This window comes from Acinonyx jubatus, chromosome B2 (assembly GCF_027475565.1).
Source record: "Acinonyx jubatus isolate Ajub_Pintada_27869175 chromosome B2, VMU_Ajub_asm_v1.0, whole genome shotgun sequence".
Lineage (NCBI taxonomy): Eukaryota > Metazoa > Chordata > Mammalia > Carnivora > Felidae > Acinonyx > Acinonyx jubatus.
In genome coordinates, this window is record NC_069385.1 from 14,968,440 (window position 1) to 14,995,836 (window position 27,397).

Here is a 27,397-nt window from a genome sequence, read left to right on the forward strand (position 1 = left end):
GAGAGAGAGAGAATCCCAAGAAGACTCTGTGCTGTCAGTGCAGAGCCCGATGCGGGGCTCAAACTCATGAACTATGAGATCATGACCTGAGCTGAAACCAAGAGTTGGACGCTTAACCGACAGAGCCACCCAGACTTTCTAGTTTCATGTTCTTTTCAGCTCTTTTTTTTTTCTTTTTTAATTTTTTTTCAACGTTTTTATTTATTTTTGGGACAGAGAGAGACAGAGCATGAACGGGGGAGGGGCAGAGAGAGAAGGAGACACAGAATGGGAAACAGGCTCCAGGCTCTGAGCCATCAGCCCAGAGCCTGACGCGGGGCTCGAACTCACGGACCGCGAGATCGTGACCTGGCTGAAGTCGGACGCTTAACCGACTGCGCCACCCAGGCGCCCCTGTTCTTTGCAGCTCTTAACTTATCTTGTTTGTTTATTGTCTGTCTCCCCAGCAGGGCCTTTGTCTGGCTTCTTGGCAGAATATGCCTAGAACAGTGGCTGACACACAGCACATGCTTATGTAATAAGTAGTTAGTGAATTGAGTTATATGAAGATAGTGTAATTTATCTTTTGACATATACATACATGTGAGGAGAAAGGCTCTCGTTCTGAACTGATGCCATCCTGGTAATGCAGTATTAGAGGGCCTTTCAAATTCCATCAGAATAATCAAGCAGGAAAGATGAACTCTTGCCTAGGTAATGAGTAATTACTCCTGTCTTTCTCCTTTAGCCAAACATTATCCAAGCCACCAGTGGCACCAGATGACAGTGGGGTCTGGTCTGGGTGGTGATAGTAGAGGAAGTGAGATCTAGAGTTATATTCTCATGGAAAACATCCTGGAATATCTGGCGACCACATCAGTCAGCTAAAAAGCCTAGCCTCTAAGTAGACAGTTTCCCCCTCAAATATTTGAGTATAATCATCTATTTATTGTTCTCCTTTCTGCAAATACCATAAATCCAATAGGTTTTGTGTTACTTTTTTTTTTTTTTTTTCCATTGTGGTTTCATGTCCGAATGGATCTACTTGGGTATCATTATACAGACCACACTAAAGTAGCATTTACTCCATTTGGTTAAGGTTTTTCTGTGGGGAGTATGACTCTTGAATTCTGCCTCATTAAAAGCAGGGAACAGCCCAAGAGAAGGAGGAGAGCCATGCCGACCTCACCGCCAGTCAGAGCCCCGGTGTCCAGGAATGGCTGGCCCAAGCACGGACTGCATGGGCCCACCAGCGACAGAGCAGTCTCCAGCAACAAAAAGTAAAGCATTTCTGACCTCTCTGCCAAGCAGACACCTTGAGAGAAATGTTTTAGATGGACAAGTTACTTCTGGACTAAACACAAAGCCCCCCTTTATCTTCTCTTTGGACAGAAACGAGGCGTGGCTAACTGTTTCAGCGTACTTTCTTATGAGCACTAGAGTGGTTGGTCCTTTTCTTTAAGAAAAGCTTGTGCTCAGGTTTACAAATCGCGTGACTCAATGATAATCTGCCTTATGAAGGTTACCTACCCTATTTTCACCTTTGCCCTAATTTGAGCCTATCTTAGGAAGGCCTTTGAGAATTGGCCAAAGCCTGAGTTCCATGTTTTTTAAAACTCTGTTAAAACTGCAATTTATTTTTCCCTTTTTCTAGATACCATCACAAAATAGGATTGCAAATTATTGGATAGTGAAACAAACAAGCTTTGTTGAGTAAGAATGATTTCTCATTGATACCTTCTCATTGCTATGCTATGGGGCATAGCAAAATCTTTTATTTTCTCAAACAGAAAAGACATTTTTTCGTAAGTAGTAAAAAAGCAAAACAAATCCATTGATTGTTCAATTTATCAAGGAAGTGGGGATTTCAAGGATTTGTCTCAGTCAGAATAGGCAGTATTGTGCACCACTTGAGGGCGCCATTGTCCAGCAGAATTTTTTTTCCTTTTTTCTTCCCCCCCCCCACCCCCCCGCCCACCACAGGATTTTTCGGATATCTTTTATCAAAGTCAAAGAAAGGTATAGAGTATTTTGGAGGCATGTTTGTGCATTTACCTAAACCACACCTTTTATGCAACGTCCAAACTTGTAAACTTAACTACAGGAGTTGTCTGAGAATTTTCGAGACATAGAACCATGATTATAGGGAATAATCACAAAGTACCTAATATTTTCATTTCTCCTTTTCCTTGAGCAGGAGTTGGAACAGGAATTAGCAGAGCAGAAGAGCCTCCTGCGGTCAGTAGCCAGTCGTGGAGAGGAAATTCTCACCCAACACTCAGCTGCAGAGACCTCTGCTGGTATTGGGTATGTTTCAAAACACTTTCTCCCAACTTGCCCTGATTAGAAGAAATGTAAACGTCTCACTCAAAACTTTATTTTAAGCATCTGCGAAAATTTAGGCATTTTGTTTTCACTTTATGATATTAAATTTACTTGCATTTAGAACCTTTGCTGTGCAGCATGAGTGTAGCTAGTAATTATGATGGCTGATGGCCGACTTGTTTGCCCTCTTTCCAGGATGCTGAGCATGTCTATCCAAAGAAGATGCTTATGATTTTATTTTTATTTATTTATTTATTTATTTATTTATTTATTTATTTAAAGTTTGTTGATTTGAGAGAGCATGAGCAGGGGAGGGGCAGAAGGAGAGAGGGAGATAGAGAATCCTAAGCAGGTTCGGCACTGAGCCTGAGGCTTTATCTGACAAATGCAAGATCGTGATCTGAGCCAAAATCAACAGTCAGACGCCTAACCAACTGAGCTACCCAGACACCCTAAGTTAATTTTTTAGAATCAAATAAGAAATGCATTCTAAAATCAGGTCCAGTGTGTTTCCAACTCAACGATTATAACCAACTGCAAAAGTGTTTTCTGTAAAAGAACTTGTCTATCCCAGCATCACTCTGAAAAATACATGCATGTGCCTTCTACATGTCTTGATTTTTCTTGATGATGTGTGTCTATAACTTCTACATGGAAAGTCATTGAGTTTTGAGAACTGGTTTGGAATGTGAGACTGAAAGTCTCGTACACAGAGAAGTGTTAAAAGAAAAATTAAGGAAGTTGGAGAATTTTCAACTTGAAGATGCTGGTTTAAAAGGCAGGAAGGAAAAGGAACCACAGCAGAGTTGAAATCTCCCTGCGTTTTGAGTCCCGTCTGGGTTTTACACCAGCTCTACAGATGTTACTGTGGAAAAGTAACTCAACTCTGAACTTCAGTTTGCTCATCTCTAGGATTAGAGTGATAATCGACCACCTCCATTTTAGAAGGGTTACGAAAGCAGTAGATACAACTGAGAGAATATGTATGGAAAGTTTAAAATCCAAAACGTTAAAAGTAAGTTTCAGTGAAACCTCTGTGTTCATGTATTATAAAGGTTATAATTTAGTAGTATCCTCTGACAACCATAATGTGGCAACTAGCTTTAACTCCACTGACTCCAGTGTTGTTGTTTCTGAACATTTATTTGGAGGCAATAACCTAAAGGAGGGAAATACATATTATGGAGATGACTTTTGAAATATTATTTATAATACCAAATAATAGAAAAGATGGAAATACCTACCATTATAAAAAAGCCTAGGAAAAATTTTATGCATATGTAATCTTAACAAAAAATTATATAACAATACCAGAAAATGTGTATGTGATTCTAAGTTAAAATATGTTATAAAATTGTAGGTATAGTACATGTGTGGGCAAAAAATAGACTATAGAATGTAGATTATCAAAACCAACTTTGGAGGGGCGCCTGGGTGGCTCAGTTGGTTATAAGCATCCAACTTGGGTTCAGGTCATGATCTCACAATTTGTGAGTTCGAGTCCCTCCTTACACTTTGCGCAGATAGTATGGAGCCCCTTTGGGATTCTCTCTCTCCCCCTCTGGCTCTGCCCCTCCCCCACTCTCAAGCTTTCTCTCTCTCAAAACAAACAAACAAACAAAAAACCCAACTGACTTTGGAGAGGATAGAATTGCAAATTTTTCCTTTTTTTTTTTTTTTTTTTGCAGTTTAGTCAATGCTCATGTAATGTTACTGACATATAACATCAGTGTTGACTATATGTATATATGTGGATATTTACATGTGCAAAATGATAGAAACCCAACTACAAGGCAATTGCAATAGACATTATGACAAAATATATACGAATTAGTATGTCATTCGAGAAAAGAAAAATGAAACAAAAAGTAAAAATATTGATAAAACTAATATATATCAATTTAAAAGAGTACAAATGGAAACTATTATGACATCGATAGTCAGAAATTCCATTAAAATACGCTTGAAACTGTAAAAATTGTGTTAAAATAATAAAGGAGTTTTAAAAATCTTGATTGTTTATCATGCTTAAAAATGCTGATAAAGCCATAAATACGTGTGACTGTATAAATCCAAACGGAGAAATGCTGTTCCTTCCATGCTGACTCTAAGTCAAGACTTGCCTTCACTTTTCATTTTCTATTCTGTTTCCAATTCTTCTAAAACATTTATTCATCTTTCATAATTTTCTGAATATTTTTGCCAAATCATATTTTTACAAAGAACCCATTCACACATAGCCTCCTCATCATATGAATAGTCACAAAAAGCAGAAGTAGGAATCTTCTGTAACTTTCTTGCCATGATATTTTTCTTTCCTTGGCCTTTAGCTTTGGAAAGGGCCCAAGTGAAAGACAAACAACTATAAATTCCTGTCTCAAATACAAAAATATTTTAAAGAGAAATTTGCAGGGCAATACTGCCTTTATACACAAGATGCACTTTACAGACTGATTATAGATTTTTAAAGTTTTATACAAAATCTTTCGAAAAGTCAATCTGTTTGATTACAGTTCAGCCATGCACTTCAAGCCTCTGGGTAAATAAGGCAAACAAATAAACAAACAAACAAATGTAAATTAAGCAATACCCAGAAACCAAAAAAATATATATGTATTTTTTAAAAGAGCAAAATAACATTGCTAGGGAAAATAAAACTTGTATTCAGACCTTAACTTATTAGCTGATTTCTAAGACTATCATATATGAATTAGTTTATGTAAGAAAACCCCAGTGGGAGGGGCATGGCTTGCTTCATGGGTACAAATTTAATACGTAAAGAATAAGTACGACGTGATATACAGAAGCATTGATGGAGGGGCCTTCTAAGATAAGGAAACTCAATTGGATATTAATATAAATATCAAAGGGAAAGAATATTTTTCAGGGGAAATGAAAGGCTTTGTTCTAATCAAAGACAGATTTGCTGGTGGCACTTTATATGTGTCGATGATTAAGTAAAACAATATAAAAATTTACTATCCCCTGGTTTTGTACTAAATTATTATGCAAATATAAATGAATTAAAAATGATGCATTACAGGCCATTACAAAAGACATCACAATAAAGAAATTCAATTTTGTAAGAAACTTAAAACTTGCTTTTTGTTTAAAAAGCATTTTTAAAAAACACACAGAGAAGTCCAGAGACTAATATGATAAACAAAATTAGATATACCAACTTGATTTTAGCACGTTTTCACTTAATATTACTTTTTAAAATCAATCCATGCTGATACATATAGATCTAGTTCTTTCATTTTAACTGCTTAATAGTATTTTATCTTGTGAAAATAGTTTGTTCACCCATTTTTTTATTGATGGGCATTTACCTTCCTGCTACTTTTTTTTTTTTTTTTTGCAATTATTAGTGTTGTTGAACTTAACCTTCCTGTGTGTCTCTGAGTGCACAGGTGGGGGAGATTCTCTATTGTATTCTAGAAGTAGAACATCCTCATTATAGCCTTATAGATAACTTAAAATTTTTTTTTAACATTTATTTATTATTGAGAGAGAGAGACAGAGCATGAGCATGAGAGGGACAGAGGAGGGGGAGACACAGAATCCGAAGCAGGCTCCAGGCTCCGAGCTGTTAGCACAGAGCCCAACATGGGGCTCGAACCCACAAACCGCGAGATCATGACCTGGGCCGAAGTCAGACGCTTAACTGACTGAGCCACCCAGGCGCCCCAAGATAACTTTTAAAGGCTTACTTCAGCAGACTTAACGAAAGAAACTATTGTATTCATTACTTATTCTGAGAAGAGTAGACTTTGGGGTAGTGTATAATATTATTCTGCCAATGAACTTGTTATTATTTTTTTTTTTTTTACTTAAGCAAAAGTTCTGTCAAAATATTAATTACTATCTAGCATGTCTTTCAGATGACATGGTTCTAGCTAGGTCTTTAAAACTCCTGACAAATGAGGATCTACTGGAACTTGGGTCCCCCAGACTGTAATCATTAGGTCCCATTTGTTGAGTGGCTATTATGTTTGAGGTAGGGTCATAGGCATTATGCCTGTCTTCTCTAAGTGTAATTCTCATATTTTTGCAAGATAGATACTGTCTTCATTGTAAAGAGGAGATAACTGAGGCTCCGGGGAGTGAAGCAGATTACTCAAAATCACAAATCTAATGTGCTGGAGCAGAGATTCCCACCCAGATCTGTCTCACCCCCAAAGCCAACGTCCTTCTCTGATGCCACCTGCTGCCTGTCATTAAAGATGATACTTCAATGCCTTTCTTCCACCCTCTGTACTTCTATTCCATGTCCTGAAACCTTGTCTGGAGCATTTTCTTTGGACACAGGATAAAAACTCTCAATAGACTAAGCAACATTTTTAGAGTTTTTAGATTGCTTTGCAGGCTGTTTGTTAAAGGACAGTAGTCTAATTGTATGTACCCTTTCACATTCTAAAAGTTATAGTTATTTTTTATCTTTAATACTGAGCTGTTTTCAATGAATTGTTGGGTTATTATTGTGCTCATAGTTCAGTTAATATGAGAATATATTTATTTGTCTCAAGTTTTCTATTTAACTGATATTTTTAAAGGGTAAGCTAATGACTACAATAATCTAGTTCCAATTTTAGAGGCCAGATTTAGTATATACAATAAGTTTCCTAGAGCTTAATGCCTTTTTGCACACATTGTAAACTTAGATTATTTATTCTTCTAATAGCGAAAAACCTGATGTGTTATCCCAGGAGTTGGGGATGGAAGGGGAGAAATCAGCCTCTGAAGACCAGATGAGAATGAAATGGGAAAGCCTACATCAAGAATTTAGTACCAAGCAGAAACTACTACAGAATGTTCTGGAACAGGAACAAGAGCAAGTGGTATCCCAACGTTTTGCTTTTATATGTTAACCAATACAAAAGATGGATAGCTTATGCAAATAGAATATAACTGTGCAGTAATCTATGCATTATCAGTTCTAAAATGAGATGTAAGTTACTCATATTTTTCTTAACAAGCATATTTCACATTTCCCTAAATAATTATGTATTTATATGTGGAAATTTATTTGATTTCTAGATAGTGTTTTTCTGAGAGATGATTAATAGCTGATGACTCATTAGAATAAACCATTAAATTTTTAGTGCCCCCCTTTTTTTTCACTACCTTGAGAATTAGGGTTGCAAATCAAGGATATATACATCTAGGACAAGAGAAACTCAACACAATTGGTTATTTTCTGGAAGCAAATGGTCAAGTTATCTTATTTTCCATTGCTGTTCCCACTATTTAATAGTGTCAGAAGATCTTAATGAGAAGCATATCGGTACCTCAGTGGATCCAAGAGGAAGGAGAAGCCAGTGGTCAGCTAGAATGGTCACTGATCCACCTGTAGGCTTGTTCCCAAGATGGGTAGATACTGTGTAATGTTGGACTTGGTTTCACCATGCAAGGCACATCCAGTGGAATTGAATACAGCTACAGAAGGTTCCAGGTAGATAATAGCTATTAGTTCACTATAAGCAGAGCCAGAGAATAGTTCAGAGTCACAGGAATCCACCCTGGAGAGAGCTAGTACATAAGGTGGGAACCCAGGCAGGCCTGCAATATTTACCACAGCTATGGCCCAGGATTTTGAAGCTAGAAGCTTAATCCTGGGTTCTGGGCCAGCAATGCTCATCTGGGCCATTCTTTGATGCCAGTATTATCACAATAAAGTCTAGGTCCTTTACTGTGGATCTGAGGAAGCTGTTGTTTACACTCCTCTGACTAGGACTAGCTTCAGGGCTGGGAGAGACTGAACCCAGAAGTCAAAGGGCGTCAGTAACTGCAGGGCATCTGGGGAAGGAAAGGCAGGGGCTGACAGAGCAGGCACGATAAAACAGGTACGGCTTGTCAGGATTACTGAGATACAGTAATATTCAGGATACGGCCTGAAGGTCACAGTGTGTCCCCTTATCTGTGGGGAACCATGTGTTAGTGTTCCATAGCCATTCCTGTCTACCTCATTTCATGAACCCTTATGGCATGCCACCCTTTCTTACTCCTCTACTCTGGCCAGGAGCCTTCTTTTTCACTGTCCACAGGAACAGTCACCAACACCAGCCCTGGGGAACATAAAGCATTCCATTTGTGGAGGTAGTTATCGCAGAATCATCTTCTCCCCTGACAAGTGGTGCCTTATACCTTTTGCATTGACCTCCTACCTGTTTAAATTAATCCTTCTTCACATCCTTGATCAAATATTTCTGACACTTACAGCCTGAATTCTTGATTCCTGACATAGCTTTCCTGGACTTGACCTTCATGTTAGAGTATTTCCCCATGCCTTTGACTATATGGGATAGTTACAGTCTTTCCTGACTATCCTAAGTCAGACAAATCTAAGGCATTTGTAGGCATATTCATGTTTCCTTACTATTTTCCATTCATTAAATGCCCAACCCCTGGAATCTACCTATTGTCCATCCAGCCTAAATCATCTGTGTAATTCATCCAACATTGCAGACTTCCTGGGTGTCTCCTCCATTACCCACTCTTACCTCAGAGACCTACTTTTTCTGTCCATTCCTTGGTCACCCCAACATCTTCCATGTAAGCCTATTGGAAAGGCCCTGCCTGCTGCCACCAACACTCCCACATGATTCCTGGACAGTTAGAAGTTTACGTTCAGGTTCATATCTCATTGCCCTTTGGAATTGGAAAAGGAAAGCATTGAATGTACTTTATTTTATAGCATTTTTTGCATTTGAGTGCTTTCTTTCTATAATTACTGGTCATTTGTCCTAAGTGCCTCCTGGGTGGTTTTCTTCTCTTTGGTGTGAAGAGGAAAAAGGTGAGGAAGAGGCAGTTTGAGAGTTTCCAACAAGAAAGGGGATGATCATTTACCCCCAGTATATTACACCAGTATATTTGGTGTATTAAGTGTTATTACTAGCAATACTCCGGTGAGGTTGACCTTATCTCTACTTTGTGGATCTGTAAACTAAGGCTTGAAGAGATTAGATGATTTCTCAGGGTCTTGTGGCTGAAAAGAGGCAGAGCTGGGATTTGAATGCAGGTCTGTCCAACTCTGAGTCCCTCCCCCATTCCTAGGAACCTGTAACCCAACCAAGGAAATAGTTTATACATTTCTGAGAAATTAGGCAACCATGGTAGGCTCCATAAGCAGGAATTAAAAAGGAAGCCGAAGTAAAAAAAAAAAAAAGTAGAAAGCCATTGTAGTAGGTGTGGAATTTAAGGTGATAGATTTTAAAGGGTTTGTGGTGGATGTTCTAGCTACAGCAGGAAATGAGTTGGGCATGTTTAGAGGATAATGAGTAATCAGCCTGAAAGGCAAGGTGAGAATGAGACATTCTATAAATTATGGGAGCGGGGTTTGTTTGGAAACATTATTCAAAAGTTTGAGTAGTAAGCGGTATCATGTCCTTGTCAGGGAGACACTGTGTGTGCCTGTAAGAGTTTAGGAGAGATGAAGTGAATAGGCATCAGCCTAGGTCTGGTATCTAGGAGGGATGATTTCATCATGAGTAGTTTGAAACCAAGAAGACCAGTTGAGAGGAAGGCTGTGATAGATTTCAGGCATTTTTCCCACTAGTTTTGTTGTTGTTGTTTGTGTGTGTGTGTGTGTGTGTGTGTGTTTGTTGTCCATCAGTGGAAATGTTACCATTAATTTGGTCACCATGTGTTAGTAGACATGGTATGTTGAAGAAGTCATATTTCTCTAGAAGAGGTTTCTATAAGGACAGTTTTTCCAGCATCTGCTTCAATGTGCAATTCTAAATGATGAAACCTGAACATAATACGTGGGCTCTTGAATAAGTGCCCCTGTTTACCTACAGCTCTACAGCAGGCCAAATCGGCTCCTGTCTGGCGTGCCACTGTACAAAGGGGATGGGCAGACCCAAGACAGATCTGCAGTGACGTCTTTACTGGATGGATTGAACCAGGCGTTTGAGGAGGTTTCGTCCCAGGTAGGGCTACACTGTTGGTCTGTTCATGCATCTTGGTCTCCGTGAGGTTGGCCCACCTTTGGGCATGAACGGCAGAGACCCTACACTAGTGATTAGCCCCGAAAGGCAGAGCCACTGCACCATGGCATCTCATCCTGGTATTTTTCTTTGATGCCTCAGACACTGTGATTCATTCCGTGTTCCCCTCTTTTTTCAGGGCGGGGGGACAAAGAGGCAGAACATTCACTTGGAACAGAAGTTATATGATGGGGTCTCAGCTACCTCTACATGGTTGGATGATGTGGAAGAACGCTTATTTGTTGCCACAGCACTTTTACCAGAAGAAACCGAAGCTTGCCTCTTCAACCAAGAGGTACGTTTGGCAGCTGGGGTCTGTGAGTATGTGATATTACAAAGCACTTGAAGTTTTGGTATTGGATAAAGCAGTTCTGGTAAAGTACAAATCAGGCTTATTTCCAAGCAGCATAATGCAGAAGAGGACTGCCTAATGTAAAAAGCTCCCAGAGGTATTCATGAGTTGCATGTTTATTCTTTATCTTGTGTATGTAGCAGGAGGAAAATAATGGAGGACTCTTTGTAAAAAACTTGTTGTATATCACAGATTTTCTACATATGAAACACAGGCTAAAAAATAGTGTATGAGTTTCTAAATAGCCCTTTACAAATCTCATTTTTCACCAAAGACATATTATTATTAGCTAATGATATAAAGTTTCTGACAAAAATCTCTCCAGCAGCAACTTGCCTAATATTTATAGATGTGAAAGTGATTCATCTTGCCTTTGATAGAATTATTGCTGAATAGTAAGGGAGATGTATATAGTGGACTTTGTGTGAGGAAATGACTTGGTTTGTATATCAATTCTTGGATGTAAACATTGAAATATGCTTTCTCTTTTATCAACCCTAGACTCTTGCCAAAGATATTAAGGAAATGTCTGAAGAAATGGATAAGAACAAGAACTTGTTTTCCCAAGCATTTCCAGAGAATGGTGATAACCGAGATGTTATTGAAGACACTTTGGGTTGTCTTTTGGGCCGGTTATCCTTGTTAGACTCAGTAGTGAATCAGCGATGTCATCAGATGAAGGAAAGACTTCAGCAAATACTAAATTTCCAGGTAAGACATTATCAAGAGACACTTGACCATTCTCTAGCTATATTCGATAATAAGCAGGATGTCTTAATGAGGTATGGTATAAACCTTTTCTTTTCCCCCCGCAAATGTACCCTGAAGAGCAGGAACATTACAGAAAAACAAGGGAATAGAACCCTAGGATTAGAACACTAAGAGTTTTATGTTCCTAGAAATGGAGGGTTGAGAAGACCAGCCAATCAAACTAAGGGCTGAAAGGGACTTTATATTCAACCAATAAGTCATACGACTATAGTTATAACTTCCAATTGATAATAGTGAAGTGTAAAAACATATGACCAAAGAAACATCAGGAAGTGCCACAGTATAGAACCCCAGACTCCAGTGCGTAGGAGCCATTGAAAGTGACCATGGCCTAGTTACTTCTACCTTTTGTTAAAAATGTACAGTGACTTCCCAATCCTAACTCTGGAGACTTCGTGCCTTTCAGCCCTAGACTAGAGTTCTGATGCCAGCTGAGTAATTGTCTGCTTATGAAACTTTTCCTTTGACTGTAAACTTCAGCAAATGCAAAAAGCCACTGATAAACTTTGAGTTGATTTTAATGCCTAATAAAAAGCATTCTTCAGGAATACTTAAGTTTTAATTGAGCTTTATTTTCAACAAACATACAAGATTTATAAAATAGATACATGTAATTAGGGCCAAGAGTTTGGTACAAATTTTGATTTGTAAAAAATTACTGTTAAAATGTCCAGAGTGGCATCAGACAAGAAACAGGGAGTTTTCTAGACATTCATCTAGAGGGACAAATTATCGTTGCTTTCCAGCAGTTTGTATTCTTAAAAACTACAAAGTAAAATTATCAGAAAAAAATTGTGTATCGTTTTGTTATTCACACAAAAAATTCACACATATTATTGTCTTCAATCTTTACAACATACCTATTAGCTAAGCATTGTTCTAATATTCATTTGCAAAGTTAGAAGAGAAAAATTAAGGATAGTCTCTAAAACCAACCATCTTGGCTTCAGATTCTGGCTTTGTTACCTACTGCTCTACATACCCTTAGCTGCCTTAGTGTCCTCAGCTATTAAGCCACACCCATAGTAATTGTCTCTTGGGATTTTGTGAGTATAAAGTTAGTTAAAATGTGTAAAATACTTTGAACAGTGTCTGAAACATAGTAAGCACTCAGTAGGTTTTGTTATTGTTGTTAATAGTAGTATTCATTATAACACATGTAGAATCTGAAACCAATATAAAGGTTCACTTACTTCTCCAAGACTATTCAACCACCAAAGGAGCACCTGGGTGGCTCAGTCGGTTAAGCATCCGACTTTGGCTCTTTCCATGATCTCATGGTTTGTGAGTTCGAGCCCCGCGTCAGGCTCTGTGCTGACAGCTCTGAGCCTAGAGCCTGCTTCAGATTCTGCATCTCCTTCTCTCTCTGCCCTTCCCCAACTCGCACTCTCTCTCTCTCTCTCTCTCTTTGTGTTTCTCTCAGAAGTAAATAAACATTAAAAAAATTTAAAAAAAAATTAAAACTAGAGCCAAGAGTTGACTCAAAGAATATTTTTATGTTTTATATTGTTAGGGTGCCAACAGGGGATATGGAGAATAGTATTCCTATTCAAGATATATTTTGAAGGCAGAATCAATAAGGGTGCGTTTGTGTGTGGTTTAGATATGGAGCATGTGAAAAAAGGGCACTGAGAGGCTCAGGTTGGCAGGTCTGGTGGATAGCAGTGCCATAGATCAATGGGCAAGGCTGCGTCACTGGCTGGACATAGATGGGCTATGGAATTAAGATACTCAGGTGAAGAATCACAGTACACATTGGGCTATCAAGTCTGTGGCTTAGAGGAATGGCCTGGACTAGATATGTGTGTAGGTTATGTTGGGTAGTACATAGAGAGGAAAGCATATTCCACTTGGAATCAGAAAAGTTTGGGGTTGATTATTTGGGTATTTTGTTTTGGATGTAAGATCTGATTGCATGTTCAGGTATACTCCATCTGTCTAAAATCAGCAAAATTGTTGGGCAACTCATGGAATCTTGTTTCATTACTCTAAAATTCACCTTGCCCAAAATAATAGGCTGAGTTTCAACAGCATTCTGGTCTATCAGCCATGAGCGAGGGGGTTTGAAAGTACAAATGTGTGTATCACTCAGAAGCATATTTCCCTTTTCAAATTACATTTGCTATGATAGTGTGTTTAGTACTTTAAAATTTTTATTGGTAATTATAGCCAGTCAGAGTAAAATATGAACTAAGCATGAACACTCTGGAACTGATTTTCCGTAGAGAACCAAGAGGAGAACATGTAATCATGAAATTCTCTTTAAATCATGTTCTCTATTTTTCTCCTGCCAACAAGTTTCTACTTGTTGGTGGCCAGCTCATGAACACCAACTGACATTTCAAAATGTTTGTGTTCCAATTTAATGGAAAGAAATAGTTCCAGGGCTAGTGTAATTAAAGGTCAAGTCACAAACCATGGTGTTTTACTTTGCACCAAGCACCTGGTATATTGTCAGTGCTCAGAAGTTAATGGAATGATATGCCTTTGTTTTCCATTTAACTTTTGAGTATTAGCTTTTGCCGGAATGTGAACATTATCCTATACTCATGGACAATCTGGAAGTATGTGTTGATGTAATGTAAATGTATCTTATCTCCATGGAATCACAACAAGTCAGTTATCAACTGTTCTGTTAAAAAAAGTTTTTGCCTATAGACTTAACCCCAAATAAATTTAGTGGACATTTTTATAATTGAGTGTTTAAGTTATTTAAAAACTGAAAAAATGAAAGAATTCTTTATTAAATGGGTGAGGCAGCACATAAAACTCGAAACCTTCTGTATACCTGTTTGTCAAAAAGCAAGAGTCCTGCCTCTTTATGTCCTACAAGCAATGCCAATGACTGTACAATAAAGCTTGTGATGTCTGATATGTGTGCAATGTAGACATACCTTAACTGTCCTGCTGTGTTCCACGTGTAGTAACAAAAAATGGTTACAGTCTTTGGATTTTCATTTTTAAGAGAATGTCAGCATCCATATGGTTATTAATACCTCCTAAAGTCTTTTATTTAGTAATTTTTAAATCAGTCATATTATCTGCCTTACTGTTTTCTTGACTGGCTCCTGCCAGTAATTAGTGAGGCCTCCAGAAATGTGAACTCAGTTTTCCATTACCTTGAGTAGAATAAAATTAAGGCAGAAAATATGCTATTAAATGTGTAAACATGATGTACAGGAAGTATATCCACAATCTTCGTTTCTTTCTTTTTTTTAAGTATTTATTTGGGTAATCTCCATACCCAATGTGGGGTTCGAACTCACGATTCTGAGATCAAGTCGCATGGTCTTCCAACTGAACCAGGAGGTGCCCCCACAATCTTCGTTTCTAACTCATGATATATTATTTACATTTATCTACTCATTTAGAAGAACTGCGTTAATGTTCTAAATATATGTAGCTAGTAATGACTTTTTCTTTTGAATCTGTTCAAATGAATGGAAAACATCTTTTCCTAGGCATACAAACAGATAAATATGTCATCGTTCTAATGGCCCACATGGCCTCCCCCTGAGGACAGTTAAATAATACAAACAATGCTATAATTCATGAGCAGCAACCTTGTTTCTGGCGTCATTTTTTGGGGGCTGTTATAACAGTCTCCTAGTGAATCCACAACTGGGTTTGCAGACTGGTTTGGGTTTTGGTGAGTGACAATTATTCCCTCTTAGGATCTAATGCTTTTCTCCAATGTTCGTGTTCAGTGTAATTTTTTTTTCTTTTTTTCTTTTTTAAAATTTTACTGCATAATTCACTCACTGTTTTGTTTTCTAGCCTTGAATTTTGTGTTACAAGGCTGGCACACATCCCGAAAGATGTTTTTTCTTTCTTGGCGTGATTATCCTTCTCCTTGTAGATGGTCAGATTTTTGCATCTTGGTGATGTGTCCTCGTATATGTATTGTCAGCTCCCGGTGAAGGGGACGTGATGAGTCTGACCTCATCCTCTGCCAAACAGCCAGCCCATCATATATGTTTGCTGACCAATAAGAAACAGAAGCTTATTTGCTGACATTTCAGGGAGAAAAACTAGAAATTGTATCATTCCAAGTTTGTTCCAATTCATTATTCCCTGTAGAACTGAGCACCAAAATTGTGATCGTTATCTTTCTTTTCGTATAACTATAACACAACATAAGTATATTTGGACTTTCAAGTGAGTAATCTTTATGAACAAAAGCCTTTGCTAAGGTCTTTTTGTGTTGTCTTTTCATATGTCTTTGGTCATCGTGGATAAGATTTATTTTCTACATTTCTGGGTGGCTTTTTATAAGCTTGTGCAAATTCTCTGAAAATAGGAGAAAAAAGGAAGTGAGAGAGTGAATGAGGGGAGAGGGGGAAAAAGGAATTATAGTATTCTTAAGAATCACATTTTTTCCCAAATAAGGGTAACACCTATAGGTGGTTTTAGTAAATAGAAGTCTTTAGTGTGATATTTCCACTACAGTGTTTAAATGTGCACCTTTATTTCAAACATGTCAAGAAGATTAGGGTGACTAGTATTGCCTTTTATTTGCATACCCAATTTCCATTTGTGTTATGTTGGAAACGGTAAATTCTTTAAAAGCCCATTTGACACTTTAAGATAAATTGTCACCAGTTTTTTTTCCTTCCCACAGGACAGTATTGTTTCTTTTGGGCATTAAATTCCTACACCTGTATGTTATTTCTAAGAATGCGTGTAATATTTACAACTGTTTCGGATTCCCTGTTAGGCGTGTTAATTCTCCCTATTTACTTTCCTCTTTAGAATGATCTGAAGGTGCTGTGTACATCACTGGCCGACAGCAAATACATCATTCTGCAGAAACTGGCAAATGTGTTTGAACAGCCCGTGGCAGAGCAAATTGAGGTACTTACACAGGAAGAGTGAATGCAGAGAGTAAATCTGATTTACTAAGACATTTCAAATATTCTGTGAAAGATTAATGGCTCATTACAGCATTTTTGTTGGTCATACATTTTGTCTTTAAGTGCTGGGTTTGAGTGACTGGCCAGGTTCCGTGGAATCTGTCCCTCGCTTCTGTATGGAACTAGGGAATAGGAGATGGCTAGAGGTGTCAGTGACAGATGCTGACCCGAAGAAGTTTGCCACCTAACACTGAGATTAGACATGAGCCTCAAAGACCTAGGACAGAAAGTCAAACTGTCCTGGGGCGATTCCAATGAAGCACTAATGGACATTCAGAAGAAGGGCCGATTGCCTCCAGCAGGGTAGGATCGGGGGAATTTTGTAAAGGAAAATTTGAACCAGACTGAGAAGTTTGGGCACACAGAGACTGGGAAGAAAGATGGCCAAGTAAAGACGACAGCAAGAACAAAGGCATAAATGTTAGACAATTCAGAGCGCTTCTGGAGAAAAGCAGGGAATCCTATTTAGCTGACTTTATGATGAATGAAAACAACGGAGGGGAAATAAGTTTGGATGAGTACATTTGTGGCAGCTTGTAGATTCTTTAGCATGTCAGAATATTTGGACTTTCTTCACTTTTCTCTGAACTTTATTGATTGCATATCTCATTAGTTAAAAAGATCAGCACACACCACAAGTATTTGTGTGTTTACTTATTTATGAGTTATAAGCAGGTACTGTGTTAGAAAGCATACACAAAAATGAAAATTCGAAAGAATATGGTTGAATATAAATGAAAGACATAGCGTTTCACCCTCACAAATCATCTCATACACTTTTTTGGGTACTTGCGCTCACCCTGGAGACCACTGGCAGTGGACAGTCACTGGGGATGTTTGAAGGTGAAAGTGAATGTCAAGGCCAGATCCTGCTCCTGGATGGTGGACAGGACATTGCCAGGTCAGGAAGCAAGATACACCTCAAGAGGCTTCACTGAGCTTTACTGATGAGAAGGAAGGAGAATTGTAACTAGTGTGATGTCACTGAAAACAAGGAGGAGAAAAGAAACGGAAAGGATGTTATATAGTATCTCCCATTTCATAAGCTAAATAATTTGAAAAGTGTGTGTTTTAATGGAATTTCTTAACCTACTTTCAGTAGACCTCTAAGGGTTCTATGAGTAGACTACAGAGAATTATCCGTGATACAGATCCCCTGAAATATTTCTCTAGATAGAAAGCTAGATCTATCTGTCCATCCATGGGAGACATCACCTAAAATAATTTGCAAAACTATATGTGAATGTCCATTTTTCTCGATCATAATTTCATCTGTTTTTTTAAATCCCTCATTTTCCCCAAATTAAAAAGCATTCTTCTGTGTCCTATCTTCTACCTAAAAGGAACTTTTTAAAATTTATACTTTTTAAAAATTTTTTGGCTTTTAACATACCTGATTCCAAAAAAAAAAAAAAAAAGATTTCAGCAACTATAGTGATGGTTTTCCTTGAATTTCTTTTTTTTTTTTTTAATGTTTATTTTTGAGAAAAAGAGAGACAGAGCGCAAGCAAGGGAGGAGTAGAGAGAGAGAGAGACACAGAATCTGAAGCAGGTTCCAAGTTCTGAGCAGTCAGCACAGACCCCAACGTGGGGCTCAAACTCACAAACCGTGAGATCATGACCTGAGGCGAAGTCAGTCGCTCAACTGACTGAGCCACCCAGGCGCCCCAATTTTCCTTGAATGTCTAATGTGAAATATAGGACATGTATGATCACAAGTAACATTTTTTACTAATTATTGACCGATATCACTAAAGTGAATTCCACAGATAAAAATAAATAACTATACCATTTTTTTGAATAAGGGGAAAGCTGAATAAGGGGGAAAGTGTGCTAATTCCATCCTACCCTCGGTTAAAAAGGTAATAATAGCAGGAGGCATGAGAGTGACACCTCTCGGTGTATTCATCTTTTGAGCCATGTCATTCTGACCTTGAACAGACATGTCCCCATAAGCCTGACTTCCAGGGACCTCTCTTTACCATTATTCTGAGAATTTCCATCACTTCTCCCTCTGTTGGATCTTTTCTTTTCTGAGTCTCAAGTCTGTCTTTATTGTATGGCTTCCTTGTTTTGTTAGTACATATCCTTACTAAGAAAGGATGCATACTGGGTACATTTTTTGATAGTTTGCATATCTGAAAATGTTATTATACTATGTTCACACTTTACTGATAGCTTGGCTCACTATAAAATTCTTGCTTGGAAATCAGTTTTCTATAGAGTTTTGAGGCTTTTGCCTCATTGTTTTCTAGCTTCTGGTGTTGGCTTGAGGAACCTAAAATTGTTCTGATTCCCAAAGATGTCACAGTGGCACTCCTGGGAAAGGGTCTGTTTTATCCACTGGGCTGGGCATTCCGTAGGCTGTTTTGATTTAACAGCTTTCCTCTTTCCTTCTGGAAAGTTGTCTAATGATTGATTTAATATTTTTTATTTCTCCATTTGATCTGTCTCCCTTTCTGAAACTCTTTTTATGCAGATGTTGGATATTCTGGTCCAGTCTTTTAATTTTTTTGTTGTTGTTGTTAAGAGATATTTTGCTCTATATTTTGGAAGACTTCCTAGATTTCAACTCTATACTTTTCTATGGGAGTTTTGTATTTCTGCTCCCATGTGTTTAATTTTCCCTGAGCTCATTTTGGTATCTGAACAATCCTTTATTCTGTTCTTTTTCTAATAGATGCATTATCTTTTGTAGCCTCTCTGGATAGATTATGATTTTTTGGCTCAAGTTTTATTTTTCCTGTATGGTCTGTCTCCCTCCAGCCTGCTTTTATTTGTTTGTTTACTTTAGTCTCCATCTTTTGTGTTAGAGGCTTCTGAGATTATGGAAATCTTTGTTGTCTCTTCACATTTAGGATGGAGAACTAAACAGCTGACAGAGAACTTTGTGTATGGATGTGGCTTGACAGTTTTGAGAATTACTGAATTGTGTGGGCTATTTATCGGAAAATCCAGGCTGCAGTACTCTAGAAGATGCCAGGGCTCCCCATGTAGCTTTCTGTGGGCATTCAGTCATGTATCTCTCTGTTTTCCATCAAGTACTCAAATCTGCAACTGGTTCCCCCTCATTCCAGAGACTATCTGTTCCACCTTCTCTAGAAAATGAACTCCCTATCTTTCTCCGGGAAGGAAAGGGGCAGTGTGGATTGAGAAAGGGGCTCTGGGAACATAATTGCTCTTTAAGCAGCTTCTTTACCAGCCCTCTTTGTTTGGCTCCCCATCCTACCCACCCGGAGTTCTAGAGACTCCTGTTGCTGTAAGCCTGGTAATGTAGATCTCCTGTGAGTTTAGGATTCGTCTTTCTCAGATTTCTTGCTTTAAAAAAAAAAATTAATGTTTATTTCCTTTTGAGAGAGAGAGATACAGAGTGTGAGCAGGGGGAGGGGCAGAGAGAGATAGATGAGAGGGAGGCACAGAATCAGAAGCTGGCTTCAGGCTCCAAGCTGTCAGCACAGAGCCCGACGCGGGGCTCGAACCCACGAACCATGAGGTCATGACCTGAGCCAAAGTCCGACACTTAACCGACTGAGCCACCCAGGCGCCCCACACTTTCTCAGATTTCTTAAGTCAATTATCATGTATCCTGAATTCCAGCTTTCAGAATTTTGCTGGTACTGTCTTCTTTCCTGTTTCTTTATCCTTGTAGATTTGGGTGGGTGGGGGGAGGCGGGTAAACAAAATATTTGCTGTTTGTAGAGGGGATTCAGGAAAGAGAAAGCAAGATGCATATGTTTCACCTGCCATCTGGAGTCCATGTTCTTTTCATCCTTCAGGGCAACTGACGTTGTGTTTCTTGCAAAAGTCTACTTAGCCTGCTCCAGGATCCAGTGCTGTCTCCCTTCTCCAAACTCCTCTAACAGGGATGAGTTACCGCGAGTTGAGTACCTGATTGGATTCACTCTTGTTTTGTTTTGCTCTGTTTACTCTGGCTTCCTAACCAGACTGTAAGCTCCTTGAAGGCCTGGGTGAGAGCGTGTTCCACTTCTACAGACCTCACACCGGGAAGAGAAGGCTTAGCACCAGGGGCCACTGTAATAGCTGTTGATTGCTTGCTTTTCCACTAAGCAGAGAGTAAGCTTTTCCTGACCACGCTGACATATTGTCCTCTTGCCTTGCTGACTCTCTCTCCAAGGATGCTTAAACTGCATTTCAGGAGACCAGAACCTGTTCCCCTAGAAAATCTTGGGCAAACACCTTTGCTAACCATGTCCTGAGGCATGCTTCTCTTTTAGGTGTTGCTGTTCACAAATTCCCTTATTTGTTTAAGAAAGTGATTGTTCTCCCAACCCTCCACACGAAGTCCCTCCTGCCTCCTTACCTGTAAGTCAGCTGACTGTGGTGTAACAAAGGGCCTCCTTCTCTTTTCTGTATACTAGATGGTCATGGTTTTATGCTGTATTGAAAGGAGTCTTTTTGTAGGCATTGAAAAAGTTTGATGTGAAGGCAAGAACAAATAGATATAATAATCACATTGTGCGTGGGGAGTTGTGGGAGTTCTAATGAAATTTCATAAATCTTACATAGGCAATACAACAGGCTGAAGATGGGCTAAAGGAGTTGGATGCAGAAATCATTGAATTAAAAAAGCGTGGTGACAAGTTGCAGATTGAGCAGCCTTCCATGCAGGAACTGTCCAAACTTCAGGTATGGTTTTCTACTAATAGCATTCAACTTCGAAGATACATCCCAACTGGATATCAAGAAAAAAATTATTTTGTTTATTTTCTTGGTTTCTCTCCATAAAATTCATGTCATTTCATTCCTAATCTTTGTCCTAAATATGGTGAAAGTTTCAGAAAATAGAAAATTTTCTGCAACTTTCACCGTATTTAATGCAATGAAATAAATTGTATTCTCATACTTCCAAGATTCTTTTTCTGATATTTGCTTTATTATTATTCCAATGGCTAAGCATTGTGGTATAGGGTAGTTGTGGCATATTATTTTCTACTCTAGAAAATATAAGAATTATAAATCCTACCTAGAAAAGTTAAAAGAGGGATATTTACCCTGTATTATAGTCTACCTGAGAAAACTGTTTTAAAATCAAATAATGCTCAAACTAAGACTTTTTAGAAAGTAACTTTTCTCAGGTGTTCAAAACTATAGTTAATCTTTCATACATGTTTGAATGGGAGAAAGACAGCGTTTCAATTCCAGAACAACAGCAAAAAAATTAAACTAGAATGTAGTTGAGATCTCAGCAGAGTTCCCAGCTTCCTCCTGGAATAGGAAATGATTTGGGCTTAATTGGCTTTCTTAGATTAGGCAAAAATCTGACCCCCGGGGGTGGTCGGGAGAACCTGGGATATTAGACCGGCAAACTTGAGCATTTGATGGGCAACAGAGTTAAATTACATTAAGAAAAAGTGATACACACATGTTAACTTTTCTCCGCATGCTTGTTACAGAGCTGTTGGGGATTAATAGCATTAACTCCAGCACAGGGTCACAAGTTCTTCCTTTTTTGAAAATAAAATAGCTCTTATTTTAAAAAGAACATTTTTATTTTAACTGTCTTCATTCCATTATCTCACATTTCATAATGTCACTAGCCCACAGCCCCCACTTTGCACTTAGACGGTTTTCCAACAGTGCTTAAATGTCAGGTGTAAGAGTCAAACGTCATAGTTGTAAATAGGCATTAAAGTTGAACTTTTCCAGATTGAACCATTTTGGCCCGCGAAACTTTAATATGATACGTTAATCGGGTCCATATGGTTCCAATAAATTTTGTTTGGTGTATCATCATCTCCTAAAATGTCTTTCCAGTTTAAATAGTTATTTATTTACTCCACCACATTTGGCAAAAACATTGCCTTTTTAAGTCCTAAAGTCCTTCTGCTCACATTAACCTCCTCTGTTTCCCTAGCTCTTTATTTAGGGAATAGTCCAAAATCTGATTATTCTGTAGCAGACAAAATATGAAAGATGCTACAGTCAATGACTCTAACACTATGTAAATGTTAAGAACATTATAAAAAATTAGAATTACATTTACATGTCCCTCAGCCACACAAACAACTTTTCAACATTTCAACCCCATGTCGCTCCATAAACTCTTGACATCCTGAGAAGAGAGCTGTCGAATCTACCTCCTTTTGAAGGAAGTTTTCGAAGAGGCTCATGAGAAAGGCAGGCAGAGCCTTTCATACAGAGCATCACCATCAATCAGATACCTGAAGGAGTATTTTTGGTTGGGTTATGGTCTTGGGAGGGAGTATGCTTTTCAGAGAAGGGCCAGCACATGACCTGAGAGTGAGTATCACGGTCTCTGTTTCATAGGACATGTATGATGAATTGATGATGACCATTGGCTCCTGGCGGAGTAGTCTGAACCAGAATCTTGCCCTCAAGAGTCAGTACGAAAGGGCCATGCAAGATCTGGCTGACCTGCTGGAGACTGGACAGGAGAAGATGGCGGGTGACCAGAAAATCATTGTGTCTTCCAAGGAGGAAATTCAACAACTGCTTGACAAACATAAGGTAAAAAGGGACAGAGAGAGAGAGGGGGGGGGGGAGGAGGGGGTGAGCAGTAAAATAGTAAAACCTATTATTATCAATCTTTTATGAGTTCTTCCTTGCATAAATTACTCTTTAAAATTAAGCAACAAATGTATGTTCAAACCCATGGGCATTCAGTAGCCCAGGAAAATTATAGAGGGTAGGTTTCTATAATTTGTGAGTTAAAAAGAATACCAGTGTTCCTAGTAATTTTAATTATCACTTCCTCACTAGTATTAGCCAGGCTTTCTCCTATCATAAATTACAACCAGTGGGAAACTTGGGGACTTCCTTCGAAGTGCCCAGCTTCCTTCTTAATTCCGCTTTTGTCCTCTGTGTCTTTTATGCCCATTTATTCCTCTAGTCCTAAGTGTTTTCTCTGCCTTCTGTTGCCCTGGACAAAGGCTCCTCTCTGTGCCCTGGGAATGCAGAGCTGCCCACTCAGCTGTGGGATGGGGTTTCTGTCTCTTACATGTATCACTCAGTTCCTCTGGCCCTTAAGTACATGCTCCTCTGGTTGCTGTAGGCCTCCAGAGTTTATTCTTGGGGACAGTGAGTCCTCTTACTACATGATCAAACCTGGGGGGCCTGAGATTGCCATGTTCCATGGCCAAGCTCAGGTTAGACACTACTCCTTAATAAAGGAATGCCTGTTTAATGTGCACACAACAAATAACTCTTGCATTATTAAAATGATTACAGAAAGAAGAGTTTGCCAGTCTAGAAACCCAGACTCTCAGACTGTAGGAATGTCATATGCATGGAAACTTTGAAAATCCCGTTGGATTATAGATAGTTAACATTATGCTAGTTAACATGTAGTTCTTAACATGTGGTGTCTTATAAAGGTAAATTTTGGGGGGGAGGGGGAATTGCACTTCTTGCTATTTTTCCCAGGGAGTTTTGTCCAAAACTTTGTGATTTATTAAAGCCTTATCATTTGGCTTTGAAAACATTGCTTTAAAGTTCACAGCTGGTTTTCCTCAAATCTTTGACAACAGCAATAAAGTATCATGCTGAGTTATTCCAGAAAGGAAGCTAGGATCAATGAGCATAAATAACAGAGACGTAGGCTCAATAGGTAAAGAACTCTAGAAGGATTTGGTTGCATGGAACAGATAACTCTCCTGGCCATGGGAAGACCATCCAAGGCCATTAGCAGGAGATTGGGTTGTAAAAGGAATATCAGTTTTTGGTGCATGTTGGGCTAAATGACCTCCAAGTTCTCTTCCCACTTGAAGAGTCTATGATTTAATAGTTGTCAGTGAAAAATGAAGATACTGGCTTCTGTTGTCCAGATGTTTTCTGAGGGAGAGCTGCTCTGTAGTGAACATGTTCTATATAGACTGGGTGGTTCAGGGTCCTCACCCACAAAATGGGAACTAAAACTACCTACCTCATAGAATTGTTACAAGGTTAACTGAGTTGGTCAGTAAAGCGTTGGTAGAGTTTTAGCATATAGCACACACTAAATATTGTTATCAATTCCCAGCCCTTCAGCCCTAACCACAGTGGAGGGAACAGGAAATGGGATGAGCTCTGTCTCCCTCCTCTGGGGCCTGTTACACATAAAAAATTAACATTTAAAAATACATTTGTAGGACTGTGCAAGGCCTACCATTCTGTCGTGTGTAAGTATAATAAAAGGGAAATTTAAAACTGCGTAACAGCAATCCGTACATGTCAGGCTGTGCTTGGCAGTGAGTATTGGAGCACAACAAATGCTCTGGGAATTCGGAAGAGTAGAGTTCAAGCCCAACCATAAAGGAAGGAAAGTCATGAATGTGTCAAGTGAGGACATCTTGGGAAGTATGGCATATACACAGAGGCCAAAGAGGGGAGACTGGTTGCCATTGTGTCTGAGGGACAAGGGAGGCCAATTTGTGTGGTGGAGTTAATGAGAGTCTTCCAGATCGTATACAGGGATGAGGCATTTGGAGAGCAGAGGAGTTTTATCAACAGCTGGTCCCATCCGAAGGGCTCTGTTTGCGGGGACAGAGTATCTACAGCACATCACATGTCAGTGCACTTGAGGGGAGGGATGAGAGGCCAATTAAGAGACCGGAGTTCCCGTCTCCGCAGGAAGCCATGAGTGCCTACGTGAGGCAGGGTCTTGCAGAGGTGGGAAGATAATGCTCATATATTGCCTGAGTTCCATCAGCTTTTACATGTGAAGCAGCTTTTATTGTAAGGTGGTATATGAATGAGTCCCTGACCTCTTTCTACCTGAAAAATTGCAGGAATACTTTCAAGGCCTGGAATCTCATATGATCCTGACGGAGACACTCTTCAGAAAGATAATCAACTTTGCGGTCCTACAAGAAACGCAGTTCCACACAGAACTGATGACACAGGCTTCAGCTGTACTGAAACGGGCTCACAAGAGGGGGGTGGAGTTGGAGTACATTCTAGAGGTGAGACTCCTGATGTAACATCTTTCCTACAGCAGACTCAACTGCAAAGCATACCCTTAATGGAAGATGTATTTATTCGTGCAATTCACCTCAGAATTGGAACTCCCAATTCTCGGAGTCCCTCAGACTCAGCCTCGTGTTCTGTCTTGTTTCCCTTGTATTTCCTATTTATGTGTGGAAAAGGCTGTGCCATGCCGTGAGTGAGCTAGATTCATCGAATACTGACTTTGGACAGCATGTGACGGTATTTGGGGTTTTGACAGTGAGACTAAAGAGCGGCCGATCTTTGCTATCCATTATTAAAAAAGACTTCACATGATTTTTAAGAAGAATTTCCAGTTTCAAATAAAATAAAAATGAGAATTTAGGAGCGAGTGGTTTGGGATTTCTCCTTAGTAGAATGTCTATGCTATATATTTATATTTATTAAATGTTTGTGGTAGCTTTTTTTGTTTGTGAATGTAACATATTTACTTTGCTTTACTACATGAAGTAAACACACCCTGCCCTTTTGCTGAAATCATGCCCTCATCATTACTGTGGTAAAGAACGAAACCACGCATATCAGATGCCTGATATGTTCCAGATGCACTATGTACATTATCATTTCATCCTCACTATGGACAAGATAGTTGTTATCATCCCCATTTGTTTAATGTTATAAATTAAACATTTTTAATGTCATACATGTTATAAATTAAACTTCTCTGAGGTTCAGAGAAGTTTAGTAACTTGCCCACACTCATACTGCTGGTTGGTTATAGACACCCAAGCGTGTTTGCAATGCTTTTCAGGGTCGCCATCTGATTACTTGCTTCAAAGCCATCTTTTGCTTCCCAAAGCAAACCAAACACAAACATCTCCAACTAACTATGTATTTTTTATTTTTTAATTTGTTTTGAGTGAGAGAGAGAGAGAAAGAGAGAGCAGAAGAGGGGCAAAGAGAGAGGAAGAGAGAGAATCCCAAGCATCAGCTCAGAGCCTGACACACGGCTTGAACTCGAACGCATGAACCATGAGATCATGACCTGAGCCAAAAATCAAGAGTGGGGTGCTTAACCGACTTGAGCCACTCAGGCGCCCTTCCAACATAACTTTGAAGTGAATCTGTTGAATGCGTACTTTGCACAAAAAGAAGATCGTGGTTCTTTAATGAGGATTTTTTTTAATGTTTATTTATTTTTGAGAGAGAGAGAGAGAGAGAGAGAGAGAGAGAGAGAGAGAGAGAGAATGAGTGGGGGAGGGGCAGAGAGAGAGGGAGACACAGAATCCAAAGCAGGCTCCAAGTTCTGAGCCGTCAGCACAGAGCCCGACGCGGGGCTCGAACTCACGGACCGCGAGATCATGACCTGAACTGAAGTTGGACGCTCAACTGAATGAGCCACCTGGGTGCCCCATAATAAGAATTTTTTTAGCTTACAGACTGATACTGTGTTTCTAGACATGGTCTCATCTGGATGAAGACCACCAGGCGCTCAGCAAACAGCTGGAGGTGGTGGAAAGTAGCATCCCAAGTGTGGGATTGGTGGAGGAGAGCGAGGAGAGGCTCATCGACCGGATAACACTCTACCAGGTCAGCGTCCAATGGCATCTCAGTGTGAAAAGTTGCCACATTTCCTTTTGAAACTTCCCTGTGGTTTTAACTGAATCTAAACAAACTTGCAGTCAAATATTTTATTAAGTACTTTTACTTTTATTTCAAGCTATTAACATTGTTGAAAGCAGATAGATTTTAAGTATTTGTTTTATAATAGGAACATAAGATCTTTTTTCTTTTTTTTTTTTCCTGTTTATTTACTTTTGATAGAGAGGCTGAGTGTGAGCAGGGGAGGGGCAGAGAGAGAGAGGGAGACAGAGAATTCGAAGCGGGCTCCAGGCTCTGAGCTGTCAGCACAGAGCCCGACGCGGGTGCTCGAACCCACGAACCGTGGGATCCTGACTTGAGCCGAAGTCGGCCATGTGACCAACTGAGCCATCCAGGCGCCCTCTTTTTTCTTTATTTAATGTGAGATCTCTTTTTGAAAATTCAACTGAGCATTTTCTGTGGTGTGTGTTGGTGTTACAGCTTGATAGTTTTAAATGTACCTGAAGTTACTACAGAAAAAAAAAAAGAAAAAAGAAGGACATCTATACTTAAATATAGGT

General features: G+C 39.2%; 1 protein-coding gene across 18 annotated transcripts in view; it reads left to right on the top strand.

The window, feature by feature from the left end:
- Nucleotides 1-27,397, top strand: part of SYNE1 (spectrin repeat containing nuclear envelope protein 1) — a 474,716-nt gene that overhangs the window by 336,704 nt on the left and 110,615 nt on the right. For 14 of the 18 annotated variants that reach the window (XR_008298258.1, XM_053222078.1, XM_053222079.1 and 11 more), the window contains 11 exons: nt 1,125-1,259; nt 2,177-2,286; nt 6,989-7,145; nt 10,107-10,238; nt 10,435-10,590; nt 11,149-11,358; nt 16,171-16,272; nt 20,859-20,978; nt 22,620-22,820; nt 25,079-25,252; nt 26,694-26,825. Coding sequence is in view for 17 of the 18 variants with exons in the window: in XM_053222078.1 (XP_053078053.1) it covers nt 1,125-1,259; nt 2,177-2,286; nt 6,989-7,145; nt 10,107-10,238; nt 10,435-10,590; nt 11,149-11,358; nt 16,171-16,272; nt 20,859-20,978; nt 22,620-22,820; nt 25,079-25,252; nt 26,694-26,825 (1,629 nt within the window). In the remaining variant the exon portion in view is untranslated. The remainder of the gene's footprint in view (nt 1-1,124; nt 1,260-2,176; nt 2,287-6,988; nt 7,146-10,106; nt 10,239-10,434; nt 10,591-11,148; nt 11,359-16,170; nt 16,273-20,858; nt 20,979-22,619; nt 22,821-25,078; nt 25,253-26,693; nt 26,826-27,397) is intronic. The other 4 variants (XM_027056603.2, XM_027056605.2, XM_027056610.2 and 1 more) reach the window with 1 other exon arrangement.